We start from the raw sequence: 20,039 nt of genomic DNA, 5'->3' as shown, positions 1-20,039 counted from the left end.
TCCTTTGCATTGTGGATCTGCTGAGAATATATATGCATCAGTGATAGTGTTATTATAACTAAGTAAAGTACACTCCTTTGCATTTTGGATCTGCTGAGAATATATATGCATCAGTGATAGTGTTATTATAACTAGGTAATCTACACTCCTTTGCATTTTGGATCTGCTGAGAATATATATGCATCAGTGATAGTGTTATTATAACTAGGTAATCTACACTGTCAATTTGTATATCATAAGCTATATTGTATTCTAGGATGAAACTGTCTTGCAGCTTTATATAGTTGGTAACTGCTATCTTAGTGTTTGTTTTAGTTGAGTTTTATGGCATGCTCTGTAAACAGGGGTGGGATGTTAGGCCTTGATTGCAATTACTAGAGACACATGGATACTTACCATTCATAAGGAAAGATGCTTGGCTGAACAACAGCCAGCTGAACAGGGCTTTATTAGAAGGGCTGTTTAAAAGGGTTATGAAAATATTACAATATAGACTTACCCAGGACTTACCAGGACGAAAATAGACGGAAACAACCCACCGACAAAACAGAAAACATCGTCCCTTCCTTACATTCCCAATCATCTGTGTATTTCAGCGTATGTAAATATTTTACCAACTAAAATCCTCATGACCTCTAAGAACAAAATGCAACCAATTTGGTAGACAACTATATACATTTGTGATTTACATGTGATTGTACATACCTGTTTGTCACTTTGCTCTATAATGCACAGTTAACATACAGCAGAACAACACCAGTAAATAGGCACCTGCACTTTTAACTTGAACAAGTTAAACCTTACACTCTCAGCCTAGAAAACACTGGTTTCATCTCAAACTAACTATGTTCCACAAATTGATTTTCTGCATTGCTCTTCATGGAGTATTCATAAAGGCCATTGCATCATTCAGTCTCCCAGCAACTCACCCCTCTGTACATGTTGCCCCTTCAATTCTACACTCCCCTCTTATTAGCACTCATGAGCTTTTAACTTCCCTATACTCATTGACAATAACATCTACAACCTCTCACCATAAAAAACTTTCACAAACCTCTGACACCCACATTTATCTCTCTCTTCTGCTTCTGATAGCTGGTGACATTTCGCCAAATCCAGGACCCAGCCACTTGCATCACTCGCATTCACCTGATTCACAGCAACATAGAAATACAGCTAACCTCATAAACATCACATGTCTTCCATCACCCTCCAGATCACTAAAATGTGCCTTATGGAATGCACGCTCTGTTTGTAACAAATTAACATCCATCCATGACCTCTTCATATCTAACAACATCAATCTGCTGGCTATAACAGAAACCTGGCTCACACAATCTGACACAGCCTCCCCTGCAGCACTGGCACATGGTGGTCTCCACTTTACACTACACACACCTCCAGACCCGATAATCATAAAGGAGGAGGAGTTGGACTTTTACTTTCCCAATCTTTTGCATATACTGTTCTACCACAGGTTCCATCACTCACATTTACATCATTTGAAGTACATTCCATTAGGGTTTACTCTCCTTTCTCTCTGCGTGTTGCAGCTATCTACCGCCCACCTGGGCATCCAAAACAACTTTTGGAAGATTTTTCTGCCTGGCTCCCTCACTTCCTATCCTCAGACATCTCCACCATTATCATGGGTGATTTCAATATTGCTATTGATTGTCCAAAATCTGCTGCGCATGCCTCCAAACTACTCTCTCTAACCTCCTCTCTTGGCCTCTCCCAATGGACTGACTCCTCTACTCATCAGGCGGGCCACTGCCTTGATCTAGTATTCACCAGACTATGCTCCATCTCTGAACTCACTAACACTTTTTTCCTCCTCTCAGATCACAACCTTATCACCTGCATGCTCTCCTCTGTTAATTCAAACCCTGTGTTGCGGAAGTTCTATAATCTACCTCAAACTCGCAGAAATATTAACACAATCAATCTTCAAGAACTTTCCACTTCACTCCAACAACTGCTTTCACCTATTTCTGCATTCACCTCTCCTGAGATGGCTGTATCACACCTTAATGAGACTCTAGAACTAGCCCTTGATGAAGTGGCTCCAGCTACCCATCACACTCCACGTAGGCCTAGATGTCAACCATGGCACTCCAAATTAACAAGACAACTACAAAAACTCACACGAAAACTTGAACGTCAGTGGCGTAAATCTCATATTTCAAGTGACTTCCTCACATATAAGACAGTCTACCATTCTTATAAATATGCCCTGGATACTGCCAAACAAACATATTTCCAAACTCTTATCTCTGCTCAAGCCTCTAACCCCAAACGACTCTTTAATACATTTAAATCACTTCTGAATCCTCCCGCACCTACCCCACCAGCCACTATCAAGGCACAGGATCTTGCTTCCTACTTCAAGGAGAAGATTGATAAGATCCGAGATGAAATGGTATGCTCTTCGGCAGCCAGTGACCTGCTCCGTTCTTTACCTTGAACCCTCTGGCACTCTTTCTTCATTTGATCCCACAAATGAAGATGAAGTATCATCACTCTTCTCATCCTGCTTCTCTACTACCTCTCCTCTTGATCCTTTACCCTCACAAATAAGTAAAGCTCTGTCTCTGGTGCTCATCCCTAGCTTAACTAACATCTGTAATCTCTCTCTCTCTACTGGTATTTTTCCTTCACTCTTGAAGCATGCAGTGATTACTCCCATTTAAAAAAAACAAAATTCTGACCCTAATGCTCTCTCAAACTACCGCCCTATCTCTCAGCTCCCTTGTCTCTCTAAGCTACTTGAGAGACTTGCCTACACTCGACTCACACACTTTCTTAACTCATACACTTTGTTGGACCCACTTCAGTCAGGCTTCCGTTCCCAACATTCCACAGAGACAGCACTGACTAAAGTGGTTAATGATTTGGTCACTACAAAGTCTAAAGGCCACTACTCACTACTTATTCTTCTAGATCTATCTGCTGCATTTGACACTGTAGACCACTCTCTTCTCATACAGACACTACAATCCCTAGGTCTTAAAGACACAGCCCTTTCTTGGTTCCTATCGTACCTATCTAATCGCTCCTTCAGTGTTCGCTTCTCTGAATCTACCTCCTCTTCGCTACCTCTTTCAGTTGGAGTACCGCAAGGCTCAGTCTTGGGTCCTCTGCTTTTCTCTATCTATACCTCATCTCTTGGTAAACTAATCAGCTCTTTTGGTTTTCAGTATCATGTGTACGCAGATGATACTCAAATCTACCTATCCTCCCCTGACTTGTCCCTATCTGTACTGGACCGTGTCACTGAATGCCTTTCTGCCATCTCATCCTGGATGACATCTCGCCACCTCAAACTTAATATTTCAAAGACAGAGTTAATTATATTTCCACCGGCCAATAGTAGGTACCAACCTGATATCTCTATCACTGTTGAAAACTCGACTATCTACCCTACCCCACAAGCTCGCTGCCTAGGTGTCATCCTTGACTCTGATCTGTCCTTTGTTCCCCACATTCAATCGGTCTCAAGATCATGTTACATGCATCTAAAAAACATATCCAAAATACGACCATACCTTACACAAGACACTGCTAAAACTCTAATCCTCGCTCTCATTATCTCCCGCATTGATTATTGCAATAGTCTCCTAACTGGTCTCCTAAAACGAGACTCTCACCACTACAATCCATTCTGAATGCAGCGGCGAGGCTTATCTTCCTCGCAAGACGTTCATCGTCTGCAGATCCACTCTGTCAGTCCCTCCATTGGTTACCTGTACTCTACCGCATTCAATATAAAATACTTTTACTCACACACAAGGCCATTAACCAAACTACACCAACGTACATCACTTCGCTTATCACAAAATATCTCCCAACCCGACCTCTTCGCTCTTCACAAGACCTGCGTCTCTCATCCACACTCATTACTCGCTCCCACTCACGACTGCAGGACTTTCATCGGGCTGTACCCACTCTGTGGAATGCCCTACCACGCACAATAAGACTCTCCTCTAGTCTCCAAACCTTCAAGCGTTCCCTCAAAACTCACCTCTTTAGGCAAGCGTATCAAATTCCTGAACCACCCACATAACTTTCATAAACCTTCCTATCAAATTACATCCACTCTGTACAGTCCACACATATCCTCACATGTCTTCTCATTCTATGCAATAGATAGCACCTTTCCTTGTGTACATATGTCTATTTCCCTATAGATTGTAAGCTTGCGAGCAGGGCCTTCCTACCTCTATGACTGTTATCACCCAGTTTGTTATTGTTATTTCAAATTGTAAAGCGCAACGGAATTTGCTGCGCTATATAAGAAACTGTTAATAAATAAATAAATAATTTCCGCCATTACCTTGGTGAAAATTCTCGGGGCCGTGGAAAGACCTAACGGCAACGTCTGAAATTGGTAGTGACAGTCCTGTACTGCAAATCTCAGGAACGCCTGGTGAGGAGGGAAAATCGGAACATGAAGGTACGCATCCTTTATGTCCAGGGACACCATCCAATTCCCTCCCTCCAGGCTGGCGATGACCGCTCTGAGCGACTCCATTTTGAACTTGAACCTCTTCAAGTACAGGTTCAGGGATTTCAGATTTAAAATGGGTCTGACCGAACCGTCCGGTTTCGGTACCACAAACAGGGATGAATAATAACCCTCTCCTTGCTGGAGATGAGGAACTTTGACAGCGTCATGCGGTGGACTTTGCGGAAGTAGGGGAGGACTTCTGCTCTTGGGAACTAGCCGAGTGCAGCTTTTTTCCCTTGCCTTTACCTCTGGCAACAAAGGACGATCCTCGTACCTCCTTGCTTTTATTGGAACGAAAGGACTGCATTTGATAATGCGGTACCTTCTTAGCATGCTGCGGGGGAACATAAGGTAAAAAATTCGATTTAACGCCCGTAGCAGTAGAGACAAGGTCCGAGAGGCCTTCTCCAAACAACTCCTCCCCCTTGTAAGGCAATGACTCCATATGCCGCTTTGAGTCGGCGTCTCCCGTCCACTGTCGGGTCCACAAGAGTCGCCTAGCAGAAATAGACATAGCGTTTATTCTGGAGCTTAGTAAACAAATGACTCTCTGAGCATCCCCTTATATACAAGGCAGCATCTCTGATATGCTCAATGGTCATTAGAATGGTATCCCTATCTAAGGTGTCAATCTCCGTAGATAAGGAGTCTGCCCATGCCACGACAGCACTACAAACCCAGGCAGACGCCATGGCTGGTCTAACGATAGTTCCTGAATGTGTGTAAATGTGCTTCATGGTAATTTCCTGCTTGCGATCAGCAGGATCCTTGAAGGAAGCAGTATCCGGAGAAGGCAGTGCCACCTTCTTGGATAAGCGTGTCAGTGACTTATCTACTTTAGGCGAAGATTCCCATCATATCCTATCCTTCTGTGGAAAAGGATACGCCATAAGAATCCTTTTGGGAACATGTAGTCTCCTATCCGGAGACTCCCAAGCCTTTTCGCACAATTCGCTTAGCTCAAATGAGGACGGAAACGTGACCTCCGGCTTTTTCCCTTTATACATGTGAACCCTCGTGTGAGGGACAGGGGGTTCCTCAGTGATGTGCAAAACCTCTTTTAAGGCAATAATCATGTATCGAATACCCTTTGCCACCTTCGGCTGTAATTTTGCATCCTCATAGTCGACACTAGAGTCAGTATCTGTGTCGGTATCTGTGTCAGCGACCTGGGATATGGGGCGCTTTCGAGACCCTGAAGGTCCTGGCGCCACAGGGACAGGCACGGTCTGGCTACCTGACTGATCCCTAGCCTCAGCCTTGTCTAACCTTTTACGCAGGAGATTCACATTTGCATTTAAGACATTCAGCATATCCACCCAGTCCGGTATCGGCGTTGCAGACGGCGACCTGACATTCAAACACTCCCCCTCCACATTAAGCGAACCTTCCTCGTCAAACATGTCGACACACACGTACCAACACACTTCATACACACAGGGAAACTCCTTTCTGAAGACAGTATCCCCTTTAAGGCCCTTTGGAGAGACAGAGAGAGTATGCCAGCACACACCCCAGCGCAATGACCCTGGAGACCAACACAAAATGTTTTCCCCCAGCAGCGCTGTATAATATCTTATCCGCCAATTATGTGCCCCCCCCCCCCTCTTTTAAACACCCCTTCACCGTGTGTAAGCAGGGGAGAGTCCGGGGAGCTTCCTCTCAACGTTCTGTAGAGAGAAAAATGGCGCTGGTGAGTGCTGAGGTAGAAGCCCCGCCCCCTCGGCGGCGGGCTTCGGTCCCGCTCAAATTTGTGTAAAAATGGCGGGGGCTCTTTTATATACATGTACAGTGCCCAGCTGTACATGTATATATCTTTTTGCCATGTTTTGAGGTGTTATTATTGCTGCCCAGGGCACCCCCCCTGCGCCCTGCACCCATACAGTGACCGGAGTGTGTGAGGTGTGTGGAGCAATGACGAACAGCTGCGGTGCTGTGCGTTACCTCAGTGAAGCCGCTGAAGGCTTCTGCCGCCTGAGACGTCTTCTTGCTTCTGTTCTTCTGGCTCTGTGAGGAGAACGGCGGCGTGGCTCCGGGGGTGGATGCCCAGGACGAACCTGTGTTCACCCCCTCTGGAGCTAATGGTGTCCAGTAGCCGAGGAAGCAGATCCTATCATTTAAGTAGGTCTGCTCCTCTCTCCCCAGTCCCTCGATGCAGGGAACCTGTTGCCAGCAGTGCTCCCTGTAAAAATAGAAAAATCCAAACAAAAATGCTTTCTAATGCAAAGAACTCAGGAGAGCTCCCTGCAGTGCGCCCATCTTCCTCTGGGCACAGTGTAAAACTGGTGGAGGGACATAGAGGAGCCAGTGCACACCCAGAATCCAAAGCTTTCTTAAAGTGCCCTATCTCCTGCGGAGCCCGTCTATTCCCCATGGTCCTTACGTAGTCCCCAGCATCCTCTAGGACGTTAGAGAAAAACTATTAAGCATAAGTTTTGTATGCGTATGTACACTTCTAAAGCGTTTTTGTGATGGTAATTTGGATGACTAGAATCTGCCAATATGTTTCTAGCTCTTTTTAACACTCTTTTCATAAATATCATGTATACATGGAAGGGACACACCAATGACCCTGCCTGCAGTTCTGACCACACGTTCCAAGGAAATCTTCTCAGCCACAGTACAGTTTCCATACCATACTGTTACCCCGTAAGTCAGAACACTCTACTATACTGCGATAAAACTTAATCAGCATATCTGTACTCAAACAAGCAGCTTTAAGTCTTAAGAAAAAAAAAAAAAAAAAAAAAAGGCGCTACTGCGCTTTCTTAACTAAGAAGGTACAGTTTAAAGACCAGATTAGGCCTCTGGAAAGACAGATGTTTCCAAAAACTTGATAGAATCTACCTCCTCAATTTGCATGCCATCCACAAAAACAGGGAGTTGCGGTCTTCAACTACCTAAAATCAACTACCAACTCCTTCGGTTTTAGATGTATTTAAAAGCAAACAATTTTCCTTACTCCATTTTAACAATCTAAAAACCTGTCTATAAGCATCCTCATCATTTTCGCTAATCAAACCAACTACCACTGTATCATCGGCAAATTTTTGTACCTTAACAGATTCAACAGCTGAAAAACAATCATATGTAAATATGGAATATAATAATGGGCTCAGCACACACCCCTGAGGCACACCAGTTTTTAACTGCACCTCGCTAGAAACAAAACTACCTAGCTTAACTACTCGGGGGCGATTAGTCAAAAAATTAAAAATCCAACTGCACGTAAACACATTTAAGCCTAGAGAAAAAGCTTAGAGACCAGAGATACTGGTATTATAGTATTAAAAGCAGAACTAAAATCCAAAAATAAAATTCTTACACACGTTCCCTTCTTCTCTAAGTGGTTCTGTGCCTGGTGTAATACAGTCAGAACTACATCATCAGTAGAGCGATTCTCTCGATATGCAAATTGCAAAGGATTAAAATTTGCTGAAAAGTGAGATTTAATTTGTCTTAACATCAGCATTCTAAGCACTTCATAACCAAGGAAGTCAATGCAATAGGACGACAATCATCTAAACATTTAGGCACACTCTTTTTCGCCAAAGGAATAATGGTCATTGCTTTGAAACATTTGGGAACTATACAATAATGTAAAGATACTTTAAAAAGCAACGTAAGGATACCCACTAACTGATCACTACAGTCCCTAAGGATTTTACCCTGAATCATATCAGGACCAGCAGCTTTACCTATAGTGACACCACGCTAACATCTCAAGACTTCTTGTTCGTCAAGTATTATGGGGACCTCGCCTAGTCTAGTCTCCACAGCTTCAACACTGATATTATTTTTCTTGTCAAATCTGGAGTAAAAAGTATTTAACTCTTCTACTAGCTAACTATACTCTACCCTTTGCTCTATCTTTTTTGGTTTATAATCCGTGATTTCCTGCAGACTCTGCCACATACTCCTAGTATTGTTACTTTGACTAACCTTGACCTCCATTCTTCTGGAGAAATCAATTTTAGCCTTTCTGATTCCTTTCCTCAGATCAGCCCTAGCTGCTGTAAACATCACTCTATCCTTCATTCTAAAGGCCTTGTCTCTAGCCCTGACTAAAGAGCGTACCTCAGCGTTCAGCCAGGGTTTCTCACTGGCATAGACCATAAAACTCAGTTTCATGGTTACACTCTCAACACAACAGCTTATATAGCCTAATACCGTAGTTGCTAGGAGATCAACATCAATATCCCCTCCTATACTAGACTCCTCAATTAGCAATTCCCAATCTGTAAATGTTAAGGTATCCTGTAATCGCACCACCGCATTCTGGGGCCATAAGTGGTTGTACCGACACAGGAGGTCCCATAGGGGGCGTTAGTCTAGTTACCAGCGTATTCAATAGCGTGGAGAAGGTAGCCCAAGGTGGGTCATTTTGTACCCCCGTTGCTACAGTTCCACTGGGGGGCAAGGAACCCCCAGAACCTGAACCCTCAGCTGCTATGTTATCCTCAAATGTGTCTGTAGCGTCAACACCACGCAATGTGGGATCACCCCCAGCTCCGTTGCCCTTTGTAGCTGACAATCAAAAGCTCAATGCAAGGCAACAGTACATTAGCAGCACAATACCGGACAAGAACCCCCTGTGCAGTGTATCAGCACAAACAGGGAATTCAAGAGGTATATGGTGACAAAAATCACAGAGAAAAATACACACTGAGTATATCCTGTGAACTGCCTATATTATGATAAACCTGACACACTTAGCCCCCTCAGGTTATAGAATATAGGGATAGCAATCTGAGTGAGAGACAGCAAATGGAGGTCACACAGCAGCTACACAGAGTCACGGCTGGTACAATGCAGAAATTATGACATGCAATAAAACTGCACTGGACTAGCAATACAGAGTAATACTATGTATAGCTATACACTGAGTAGATATAACAATGCACAGTAAAGACTGGATGTATATCACAGGGTACTTGTACTAAATAACCCTGACTAAATGCACTTTTTCTTAACTAACACTGTCAGCAGACATGTAGATAACTTGTGTCCTGTAAAATGCACAGCGCTGACAAGCAGGCGGCTTTACAGAGGAGGATTTGCCCAAACATTCCCAGGATCAGCTCTGCTTGCTACAATGGCACCCAAACGCTGACAGGTAGTGAGAGATATGCAGCTCCAGGGCGGGAACATTTACTCTAAATGGCGCCCTGGGGCTGGGGGAGGGGCTACAGGTCAAAGCCTTATCCCTCTGCTGGACTTCACCACCGTGTACTGGGGGCTTAGTAAAACGGTTTTATAAGAGAAAACCGACCTGTGCCCATGCCCTGGTGGTCTAGTGGGGTCCCTGTAATACCACAGTGTCCACGCCAACGCGCGCGGCCCACCTCCCACCGGCCACTCAGGATCGCGATTTACAGCGGGTACCATTGAGGGGACCCCTTACGTCCTCCCTGAGTTCGGCCACGCAATCCGAGAAAGCAGCAGTCGTGTGTGTGACTAACAAGGAAGAAAACCGGAGCCTCCGCTGTAGGTACCCGGCAACCAGGGCACAGGAGTGTACAGCGCTGCTGGGGGAGGTGATGAAGCTGCAGCAGGAGATGTCTGACTGACATCTAACAGTGTCTCTGCTGCAGCCCTTGAAGTCTTCAAAGTTCTTTAAAAGCTTCTCTCAGGGCTGCTGGAGTAGCCCCCCCTGTTAAGTGCCTGCTTACTGCATGGCACCAACTACAAAACTGAGATCCTGTGCACGGAGGCGTGGTTTTAGAGGAGGCGGCGCTAGGCATTCTGGGAACAGTCAAAGCTTTGAGCCTGTTGGTGCCTTGTATCAAGATCCTTCCCTGTGGAGCCCAGTGTACCCCACAGCAGAAAAACAAATACAGTCAAATACAAATTAACAAGGGTATTTTATTCCCATCAGTAAATGACAGTGAACATGTGTGACTTTTGGTTTCTAATGCTAGGCATACAAAATAAACGTTATCTGGGTGATCTGTATGATAATAGACTGATCACTCAGATAATAGTGCTGTGTATGCGTAAAACCGATCCGAAAAGACTGATCAGGCAAACTTGCCAAATGGTCCATCACGGTGTCCGGTTGATAGATAGACAGTGTCTAGTTAGACCAGAGGTTCTCAAACTCGGTCCTCAGGGGCCCACACAGTGCATGTTTTGCAGGTCTCCTCACAGAATCGCAAGTGAAATAATTAGCTCCAACTGTGGACCTTTTAAAATGTGTCAGTGAGTAATTAATACACCTGTGCACCTGCTGGGTTACCTGCAAAACATGCCCTGTGTGGGCTCCCGAGGACAGAGTTTGAGAACCTCTGAGTTAGACAGTCAATAGATAGACACCATATGTTAGACGGTCAAAAGGCCGACAGGGTCAAAAGGTCGACATACAAAAGATAGACAAATGGTTTTTTTTAAATTTTAAATGTTTTTGGAATATTTCATACTTTCTCTGTCCATATCGGCATAGAGTTGGTTACAAACCTTGTGGCGAGCACAGCGAGCCCGAAGCGTGCAAAGCGAGCCCCATGAGGGTATGCCTTTCTACAATTGGAGGTCCCAGATGATAAAACTATCCACACAAACCACAAAAATGCAAAAAACATGGTGTCTACCTTTATGTCGACCCTTTTGACCCTGTCAACCTAATGTCTGTCTAACATATGGTGTCTATCTACTGATTGCCTAACTAGACACTATCTTTTATACCACACCCGTACATCACGCCCGTCCAACGCGATCTTTTAAAGTTACAAGGTGGAAGAATGAAGCAGTGTATACAGTGCTGTGGCCGACTGACAGACATTTTCTCTATTCTATTACAAGGAAAGATCAAGAAAATATCTCCTCCCCAGGGAAGAAAAGCAGGTATTGTGTGGCGATACACTGACATCTCAGAGAATGCCCATGATATCTACTGGGTATCAGGCTGTCAAACAGACATTTTATCTGAAAGTTTGCTATTCTAGTTACCTAAATTAAACTGCCAAGAAAGCCCAATTTATAGTAATAACTTTATCCAAAGAGTGCAATAAGAAATGTCTTTGTTCATAACTGACCAGTTTCTGCTTCAGACTCTGAGTCTTCTTCCTCCTCTTCCTCACTGGAACAGCTAGATTCATCTTTTTTCCCATCATCTTCTTCATCTGCCTTCTCTTGCTCAAGAGACTCTATAGTTGAGATAGGCTTTTCATGCTCGATAATTAAGGTCTCTTTGCTTTAACAAAAAAAAAAAAAAAAAAAAGAAGAATTTACTCACCGGTAATTCTATTTCTCGTAGTCCGTAGTGGATGCTGGGAACTCCGTAAGGACCATGGGGAATGGACGGCTCCGCAGGAGACTGGGCACATCTAAAGAAAGAATTAGGACTATCTGGTGTGCACTGGCTCCTCCCCCTATGACCCTCCTCCAAGCCTCAGTTAGGACACTGTGCCCGGAAGAGCTGACACGATAAGGAAGGATTTTGAATCCCGGGTAAGACTCATACCAGCCACACCAATCACACCGTATAACTCGTGATATGAAACCCCGGTTAACAGTATGATAACAAAAGGAGCCTCTGAACAGATGGCTCGCAATAATAACCCGATTTGTATAACAATAACTATTTACAAGTATTGCAGCCAATCCGCACTTGGGATGGGCGCCCAGCATCCACTACGGACTACGAGAAATAGAATTACCGGTGAGTAAATTCTTATTTTCTCTGACGTCCTAGTGGATGCTGGGAACTCCGTAAGGACCATGGGGATTATACCAAAGCTCCCAAACGGGCGGGAGAGTGCGGACGACTCTGCAACACCGAATGAGAGAACTCCAGGTCCTCCTCAGCCAGGGTATAAAATTTGTAGAATTTTGCAAACGTGTTTGCCCCTGACCAAGTAGCAGCTCGGCAAAGTTGTAAAGCCGAGACCCTTCGGGCAGCCGCCCAAGAAGAGCCCACCTTCCTTGTGGAATGGGCTTTTACAGATTTAGGCTGCGGTAGTCCTACCGCAGAATGCGCCAGCTGAATAGTGCTACAAATCCAGCGCGCAATAGTCTGCTTAGAAGCAGGAGCACCCAGTTTGTTGGGTGCATACAGGATAAACAGCGAATCAATTTTCCTGACTCCAGCCGTCCTGGAAACATAAATTTTCAGGGCCCTGACTACGTCCAGTAACTTGGAATCCTCCAAGTTCCCAGTAGCCGCAGGCACCACAATAGGTTGGTTCAAGTGAAAAGCTGATACCACCTTCGGGAGAAATTGAGGACGAGTCCTCAATTCTGCCCTATCCATATGGAAAATCAGATAAGGGCTTTTATAGGACAAAGCCGCCAATTCTGACCCACGCCTGGCTGAAGCCAGGGCCAACAGCATGACCACTTTCCACGTGAGATATTTCAAATCCACAGTCTTAAGTGGTTCAAACCAATGTGATTTCAGGAACTCCAAAACCACATTGAGATCCCAAGGTGCCACTGGGGGCACAAAAGGAGGCTGAATATGCAGAACTCCCTTGACAAAAGTCTGAACTTCAGGCAGGGAAGCCAGTTCTTTCTGGAAGAAAATCGACCGGGCAGAAATCTGGACCTTAATGGACCCCAATTTGAGGCCCAACGTCACCCCTGTTTGCAGGAAATGCAGGAATCGACCCAGTTGAAATTCCTCCGTTGGGGCCTTCCTGGCCTCACACCACGCAACATATTTTCGCCAAATGCGGTGATAATGGTTCGCGGTGACATCCTTCCTGGCTTTGATCAGGGTAGGAATGACTTCCTCCGGAATACCCTTTTCCTTCAGGATCCGGTGTTCAACCGCCATGCCGTCAAACGCAGCCGCGGTAAGTCTTGGAACAGACAGGGCCCCTGCTGCAGCAGGTCCTGTCTGAGCGGCAGAGGCCAAGGGTCCTCTGAAAGCATCTCTTGAAGTTCCGGGTACCAAGCTCTTCTTGGCCAATCCGGAACCACGAGTATAGTTTTCACTCCTCGCCTTCATATTATTCTCAGTACCTTCGGAATGAGAGGCAGAGGAGGAAACACATAAACCGACTGGTACACCCACGGTGTTACTAGAGCGTCCACAGCGATCGCCTGAGGGTCCGTTGACCTGGCGCAATATCTTTTTAGCTTTTTGTTGAGGCGGGACGCCATCATGTCCACCTGTGGTCTTTCCCACCGGTGTACAATCATTTGGAAGACTTCTGGATGAAGTCCCCATTCTCCCGGGTGGAGGTCGTGCCTGCTGAGGAAGTCTGCTTCCCAGTTGTCCACTCCCGGAATGAACACTGCTGTCAGTGCTATCACATGATTTTCCGCCCATCGGAGAATCCTTGTGGCTTCTGCCATTGCCCTCCTGCTTCTTGTGCCGCCCTGTCTGTTTACATGGGCGACCGCCGTGATGTTGTCTGATTGGATCAGTACCGACTGGTTCTGAAGCAGGGGCCTTGCATGGCTTAGGGCATTGTAGATGGCCCTTAGCTCCAGAAAATTTATGTGAAGCGAAATCTCCTGATCTGACCACAGTCCTTGGAAATTTCTTCCCTGTGTGACTGCCCCCCAGCCCCGAAGGCTGGCATCCGTGGTCACCAGGACCCAGTCCTGTATTCCGAATCTGCGGCCCTCTAGTAGATGAGCCCTCTGCAGCCACCACAGCAGCGACACCCTGGTCCTTGCCGACAGGGTTATCCGCTGTTGCATCTGGAGATGGGACCCGGACCATTTGTCCAACAGGTCCCACTGGAAAGTCCTTGCGTGGAACCTTCCGAATGGAATTGCTTCGTACGAAGCGACCATTTTTCCCAGGACTCGTGTGCATTGATGTACCGACACCTGTCCTGGTTTTAGGAGGTCTCTGACTAGAGATGACAACTCCTCGGCTTTTTCCACTGGAAGAAACACTTTTTTCTGGTCTGTGTCCAGAATCATTCCCAGGAACAGAAGACGTGTCGTCGGGACCAGCTGTGACTTTGGAATATTGAGAATCCAGCCATGCTGTTGCCGCACTTCCCGAGAAAGTGCTACCCCCACTACCAACTGTTCTTTGGACCTCGCCTTTATCAGGAGATCGTCCAAGTACGGGACAATTAAAACTCCCTTCTTGCGAAGGAGTATCATTATTTCGGCCATTACCTTGGTAAAGACCCTCGGTGCCGTGGATAACCCAAACGGCAGCGTCTGGAACTGATAGTGACAGTCCTGTACCACAAATCTGAGGTACTCCTGGTGAGGGGGGTAAATGGGGACATGTAGGTACGCATCCTTGATGTCCAGGGAGACCATGTAATCCCCCTCTTCCAGGCTCGCAATAACCGCCCTGAGCGATTCCATCTTGAACTTGAACCTTTTGATATAAGTGTTCAAGGCTTTTAAATTTAAGATGGGTCTCACCGAACCGTCCGGTTTCGGTACCACAAACATTGTGGAATAGTAACCCTTTCCTTGCTGAAGGAGGGGTACCTTGACAATCACTTGCTGTGAATACAGTTTTTGGATAGCCACCAACACTGCCTCCCTGGCAGAGGGAGTTGCTGGTAAGGCAGATTTTAGAAAACGGCGGGGGGGGGGGGGGACGTCTCGAATTCCAGCCTGTACCGCTGAGATACTACTTGAAGGGTCCAGGGATCCACCTGTGAGAGAGCCCACTGTGTGCTGAAATTTCTGAGACGAGCCCCCACCGTACCCGGGTCCGCCTGTGAAGCCCCAGCGTCATGCTGTGGACTTACCGGACGCGGGGGAGGACTTTTGCTCCTGGGAACTGGCTGTATGCTGCAGCTTTTTCCCTCTACCTTTGCCTCTCGGCAGAAAGGACGCGCCTCGAGCCCTCTTGTGTTTTTGGGGCCGTAAGGACTCTACTTGATAATACGGTGCTTTCTTTTGCTGTGGGGTAGCTTGTGGCAAAAATGTCGATTCCCCAGCCGTAGCTGTGGAAACGAGGTCTGAGAGACCATCCCCAAACAGTTCTACCCCCTTTATAAGGCAAAACTTCCATGTGCCTTTTTGAATCGGCATCACCTGACCACTGCCGAGTCCATAACCCCCTTCTGGCGGCAATGGACATTGCACTTATTTTTGATGCCAGCCGGCAAATATCCCTCTGTGCATCACGCATGTATAAGACAGCGTCTTTTATATGCTCTCCTGTCAGCAAAATATTGTCCCTATCTAGGGTATCAATATTATCCAACAGGGAATCTGACCACGCAGCAGCAGCACTGCACATCCATGCTGATGCAATCGCTGGTCGCAATATAATGCCCGTGTGTGTATATATAGCTTTTAGGGTAGCTTCCTGCTTTCTATCGGCAGGATCCTTTAGGGCGGCCGTATCCGGAGACGGTAGTGCCACCTGTTTTGATAAACGTGTAAGCGCTTTATCTACCCTAGGGGATGTTTCCCAACGTGACCTATCCTCTGGCGGGAAAGGGTACGCTGCCAATAACCGTTTAGAAATTATCAATTTCTTATCGGGGGAAGTCCAGGCTTCCGCACACACCTCATTTAATTCCTCAGATGCAGGAAAAACTACTGGTAGTTTTTTCTCACCAAACATAATACCCTTTTTTGTGGTACCTGGGGTACTATCAGAAATGTGTAATACATTTTTCATTGCCTCAATCATGTAACGTGTGGACCTATTGGAGGGTACATTTGTCTCATCGTCGTCGACACTGGAGTCGGTATCCGTGTCGACATCTGTGTCTGCCATCTGAGGTTTTAAAGCCCCTGATGACATTTGAGACGCTGGAACAGTCACAAGCTGAGTAGCCGGCTGTCCTATGTCGTCAAACCTTTTATGTAAGGAGCTGACACTGTCACGTAATTCCTTCCATAAGTCCATCCACACAGGTGTCGACCCTTCAGGGGGTGACAACACTTACAGGCATTTGCTCTGCCTCCACATAATTTTCCTCATCATACATGTCGACACAGCGGTACCGACACACAGCACACACACAGGGAATGCTCTGACAGAGGACAGGACCCCACAAAGCCCTTTGGGGAGACAGAGGGAGAGTATGCCAGCACACACCAGAGCGCTATATACCACAGGGATATCACCTATAAAGTGTGTTTTCCCCTTATAGCTGCATATATATTATACTGCGCCTAAATTTGTGCCCCCCCCTCTCTTTTTTACCCTTTCTGTAGTGCAGGACTGCAGGGGAGAGCCAGGGAGCGATCCTTCCAGCGGAGCTGTGAGGGAAAATAGCGCCAGTGTGCTCAGGGAGATGGCTCCGCCCCTTTTTCGGCGGGCTTTCTCCCGCAATTTTAAGATTTCTGGCAGGGGTTAATATACACCTATATAGCCTCTGGGGCTATATATGGTGTCAGTTTGCCAGCCAAGGTGTTATTTATTGCTGCTCAGGGCGCCCCCCCCCAGCGCCCTGCACCCATCAGTGACCGCAGTGTGTGGTGTGCATGAGGAGCAATGGCTACCTTGGAGAAGACAGAAGCCTTCAGCCGCCGATTTTCCGGACCTTCTTGCTTCTGGCTCTATAAGGGGGACTGCGGCGCGGCTCCGGGAACGGACGACGAGGTCAGGTCCTGTGTGCGATCCCTCTGGAGCTAATGGTGTCCAGTAGCCTAAGAAGCCCAAGCTACCACCACTTAGGTAGGTTCGCTTCTTCTCCCCCTAGTCCCTCGGTGCAGTGAGCCTGTTGCCAGCAGGTCTCACTGTAAAATAAAAAACCTAAATTATACTTTCTTTCTAGGAGCTCAGGAGAGCCCCTAGTGTGCATCCAGCTCAGCCGGGCACAGAAATCTAACTGAGGCTTGGAGGAGGGTCATAGGGGGAGGAGCCAGTGCACACCAGATAGTCCTAATTCTTTCTTTAGATGTGCCCAGTCTCCTGCGGAGCCGTCTATTCCCCATGGTCCTTACGGAGTTCCCAGCATCCACTAGGACGTCAGAGAAAAGGTAAATTGCTAAACCGTAAGTGCTACTGAATAATCTGAATTCCTAGAAAGCAACTGTAGCTAGAGTTCTAGAAATGATTTGCATGGAAAATGAGTAACAAAATAGAAAATTAGTGTGATTACTACTATAAAATAAGGATTCTACCAAATACACTAATTTACCCATGCTGTAAATGTCTACATACCTAAAATATGGCACTCATTTGTGACAAGAACAGAGTAGTACAAATAAGATGCTTAAAAAGCTAGTTCTAGAAACATTGGCATGCTACATACAGTATAGGATACTGCTGGTCAATGCATTTGCATTAGTCAGATTTAATTACTTTCTTTGTCCATGAAGAAATTAAACCCATCACAGAATACATACTTTTTCAGTGTTTTCAGCGACTGATTGTTTTCTGTAGTAGAGGACTCAATTAATGGTGATTTTTCCTGTTTTTCACCAAGTAGCTGAAAGGTAGTATAAATAGCAATTGTAAATAATGAAAATGGTTATGTATTTACTACATACAGGTGGGGGGCGTATCCAAAACAGAATTCTAAGGGGGATATACAATTAGCCCCGGTAATTTACCGGGGCCAATTGTCCCGACGGGCGCTAGCTAATCAGCGGCACGCGTCTGCTTATCGGGGATTTTGTTTAACCTGCCTCCGGCAGGCGAAGCAGAGTCCCCAGAAACAGACCCGTTTTCGTCCAAAACAGGGCTGTTTCACACGAAAACACACAGGTTTCACTGAACCTGTGTATTGTCGGGAAAAGGGTTTTATTTTTATTTTTATTGGCGATCCATCCGGATAGCATGTAAAAAAAAAAATAATAATAATTAAAAAAAAAAAAAAAAAACACGGTGAAACATCGGAAAAAGTAAAAAAAAAAACGCCCATTTTTCGGACCCTATGTTTTGCCGGGGATAATTGGATATCCCCCTAATGGTGTGTACACACGCTGAGATTTTTTCTTACGATTTTGACTATATAGTCAAAATCGTAAGAAAAGTTAGTGCAGATCGCACCTATAGAAGAGATAGTCAAAATTGACACTTAGCCAAAATCGTAAATAGTAAGTATCGCAAGCACATAATGAGTGTGCTTGCGATACTGACTATGTGCCGACCTAGCCCCTGTCTCGTAGTGAGAATCGGGCATAGCCCGAATCTCACCGTGTGTATGGGCCATAAAACTCAAAATTCAACAGATGCTTATTGCACATTCTACACTGGATTGCTAGGGAAAAAGCAGGTTTAATAAACAGTCTGTCATTAGTGATTTAATAAAATATTTTCATTCAAGTGACACAATCTTGTGAGATTAAGACAACTACATTCATTTTAAAATATGCATATTTTTCGGTGAGAATTTACTAAACAAATGATCATTAATCCCACTACTTTGCTCCCATAAAGCCAAAAAGAAAATCATTGACATTTGACTGTAACATGCAAGTCCTGAAAACTAGAACCAAATCAACGCATGTAAAATGGCATGCGGTTAAATTACCGGCTGTCGGGATCCCGGCGGCCAGGATATCGACGCCGGAATCCCAACAGCCGGGAAAATGCCAGCGATTGGAATCCCAACCCAAGCCCGATCTTTCCCACTCGGGTGGTGGTCCACGTCACCCCCAAGGGTGAATATAACAGTGTGGGGACCAAAGGTTACCACCGGACCTGATGCTGATGTGTGACGAGCGCAACGAACCCGTGAGGGGACACACTGCGCTCACTGACGGGATTCTGGCTGTCAGGTTCCTGGCGTTGGTCTCCTCACCTCTGGGATCCCATATATGGATCCCTGTAAAATATATGATTGGAAAATGGATAATAATGCATTTAACTAACCAGATTTTGCTTCTTTTGAAGTTCTTCCAAATATCCTAAAATATCTTCATCAGCAACATCAAATGCAGTTTGACCCTACAAAAGAAGTGCACAAGATTATAAACCAAGATTTACATAGCACAGCATTGGGCCTGTCAAAGTACAAACACTGGTATTCAATTGCTGTGGTAATATACTATAGCTAATTGGATTCACAGGGGGCTATTTAATTAGCCCCAATGCCCAGTACTTAATTGGGATTATGCTCTGGGCAGGGGAGGGCAGGGGAAGCAAAACGCCCAATAAACCGCCCTCAGATAACACACAGAATTCAATATAAGTATCTGTGCCTATGTGTTATCGCACGAAATGGAGATTTTTCTTCAGAAAATAAAAGGGGCTTTAATTGTATAGCCTGAAAATGACCATATCTCTCTCTCTCTATATATATATATATATATATATATATATATATATATATATATATATATATATATACACATATACACACACACATAATAATCCACCTTGGGACCTGCAGTAGGAACTCTATTGAAGAATAAGTAGGCGGCACTCTACAGACTTATGCAAATTCAAACTGTTTTCAAAAGTTTTTCTAGGTGCAAAATACAACGTTTCAAGGCACTAGGCCTTTTCATTAGGTTGTGCAACATTGGTAAGAGAAAACAAAAAAACTGAGCAAGTCTTTTGTTTTTACTTACCAATGTTGCACAATCTGATGAAAAGGCCTAGTGCCTTGAAACGCTGTTGTATTTTGCAACATGAAAAACTTTTGAATACAGTTTGAATTTGCTTAAGTACGCATAGCGCCGCCTACATTTT

The 20,039-nt window shown here is 45.4% G+C and overlaps 1 protein-coding gene across 5 annotated transcripts in view; it reads right to left on the bottom strand.

The window, feature by feature from the left end:
• Positions 1 to 20,039, bottom strand: part of PPP1R12A (protein phosphatase 1 regulatory subunit 12A) — a 342,147-nt gene that overhangs the window by 168,184 nt on the left and 153,924 nt on the right. For all 5 annotated transcript variants that reach the window (XM_063927386.1, XM_063927383.1, XM_063927385.1 and 2 more), the window contains exons 6-8: positions 19,218 to 19,292; positions 17,747 to 17,829; positions 11,542 to 11,699 (exon numbers count right to left, since the gene is read on the bottom strand). In XM_063927386.1, coding sequence (XP_063783456.1) covers positions 11,542 to 11,699; positions 17,747 to 17,829; positions 19,218 to 19,292 — 316 coding nt within the window. The remainder of the gene's footprint in view (positions 1 to 11,541; positions 11,700 to 17,746; positions 17,830 to 19,217; positions 19,293 to 20,039) is intronic.

Source organism: Pseudophryne corroboree, chromosome 6 (assembly GCF_028390025.1).
Source record: "Pseudophryne corroboree isolate aPseCor3 chromosome 6, aPseCor3.hap2, whole genome shotgun sequence".
NCBI lineage: Eukaryota > Metazoa > Chordata > Amphibia > Anura > Myobatrachidae > Pseudophryne > Pseudophryne corroboree.
The sequence above is the reverse complement of the archived record's forward strand: the minus strand, read 5'-3'. Positions and strand labels throughout refer to the sequence as shown.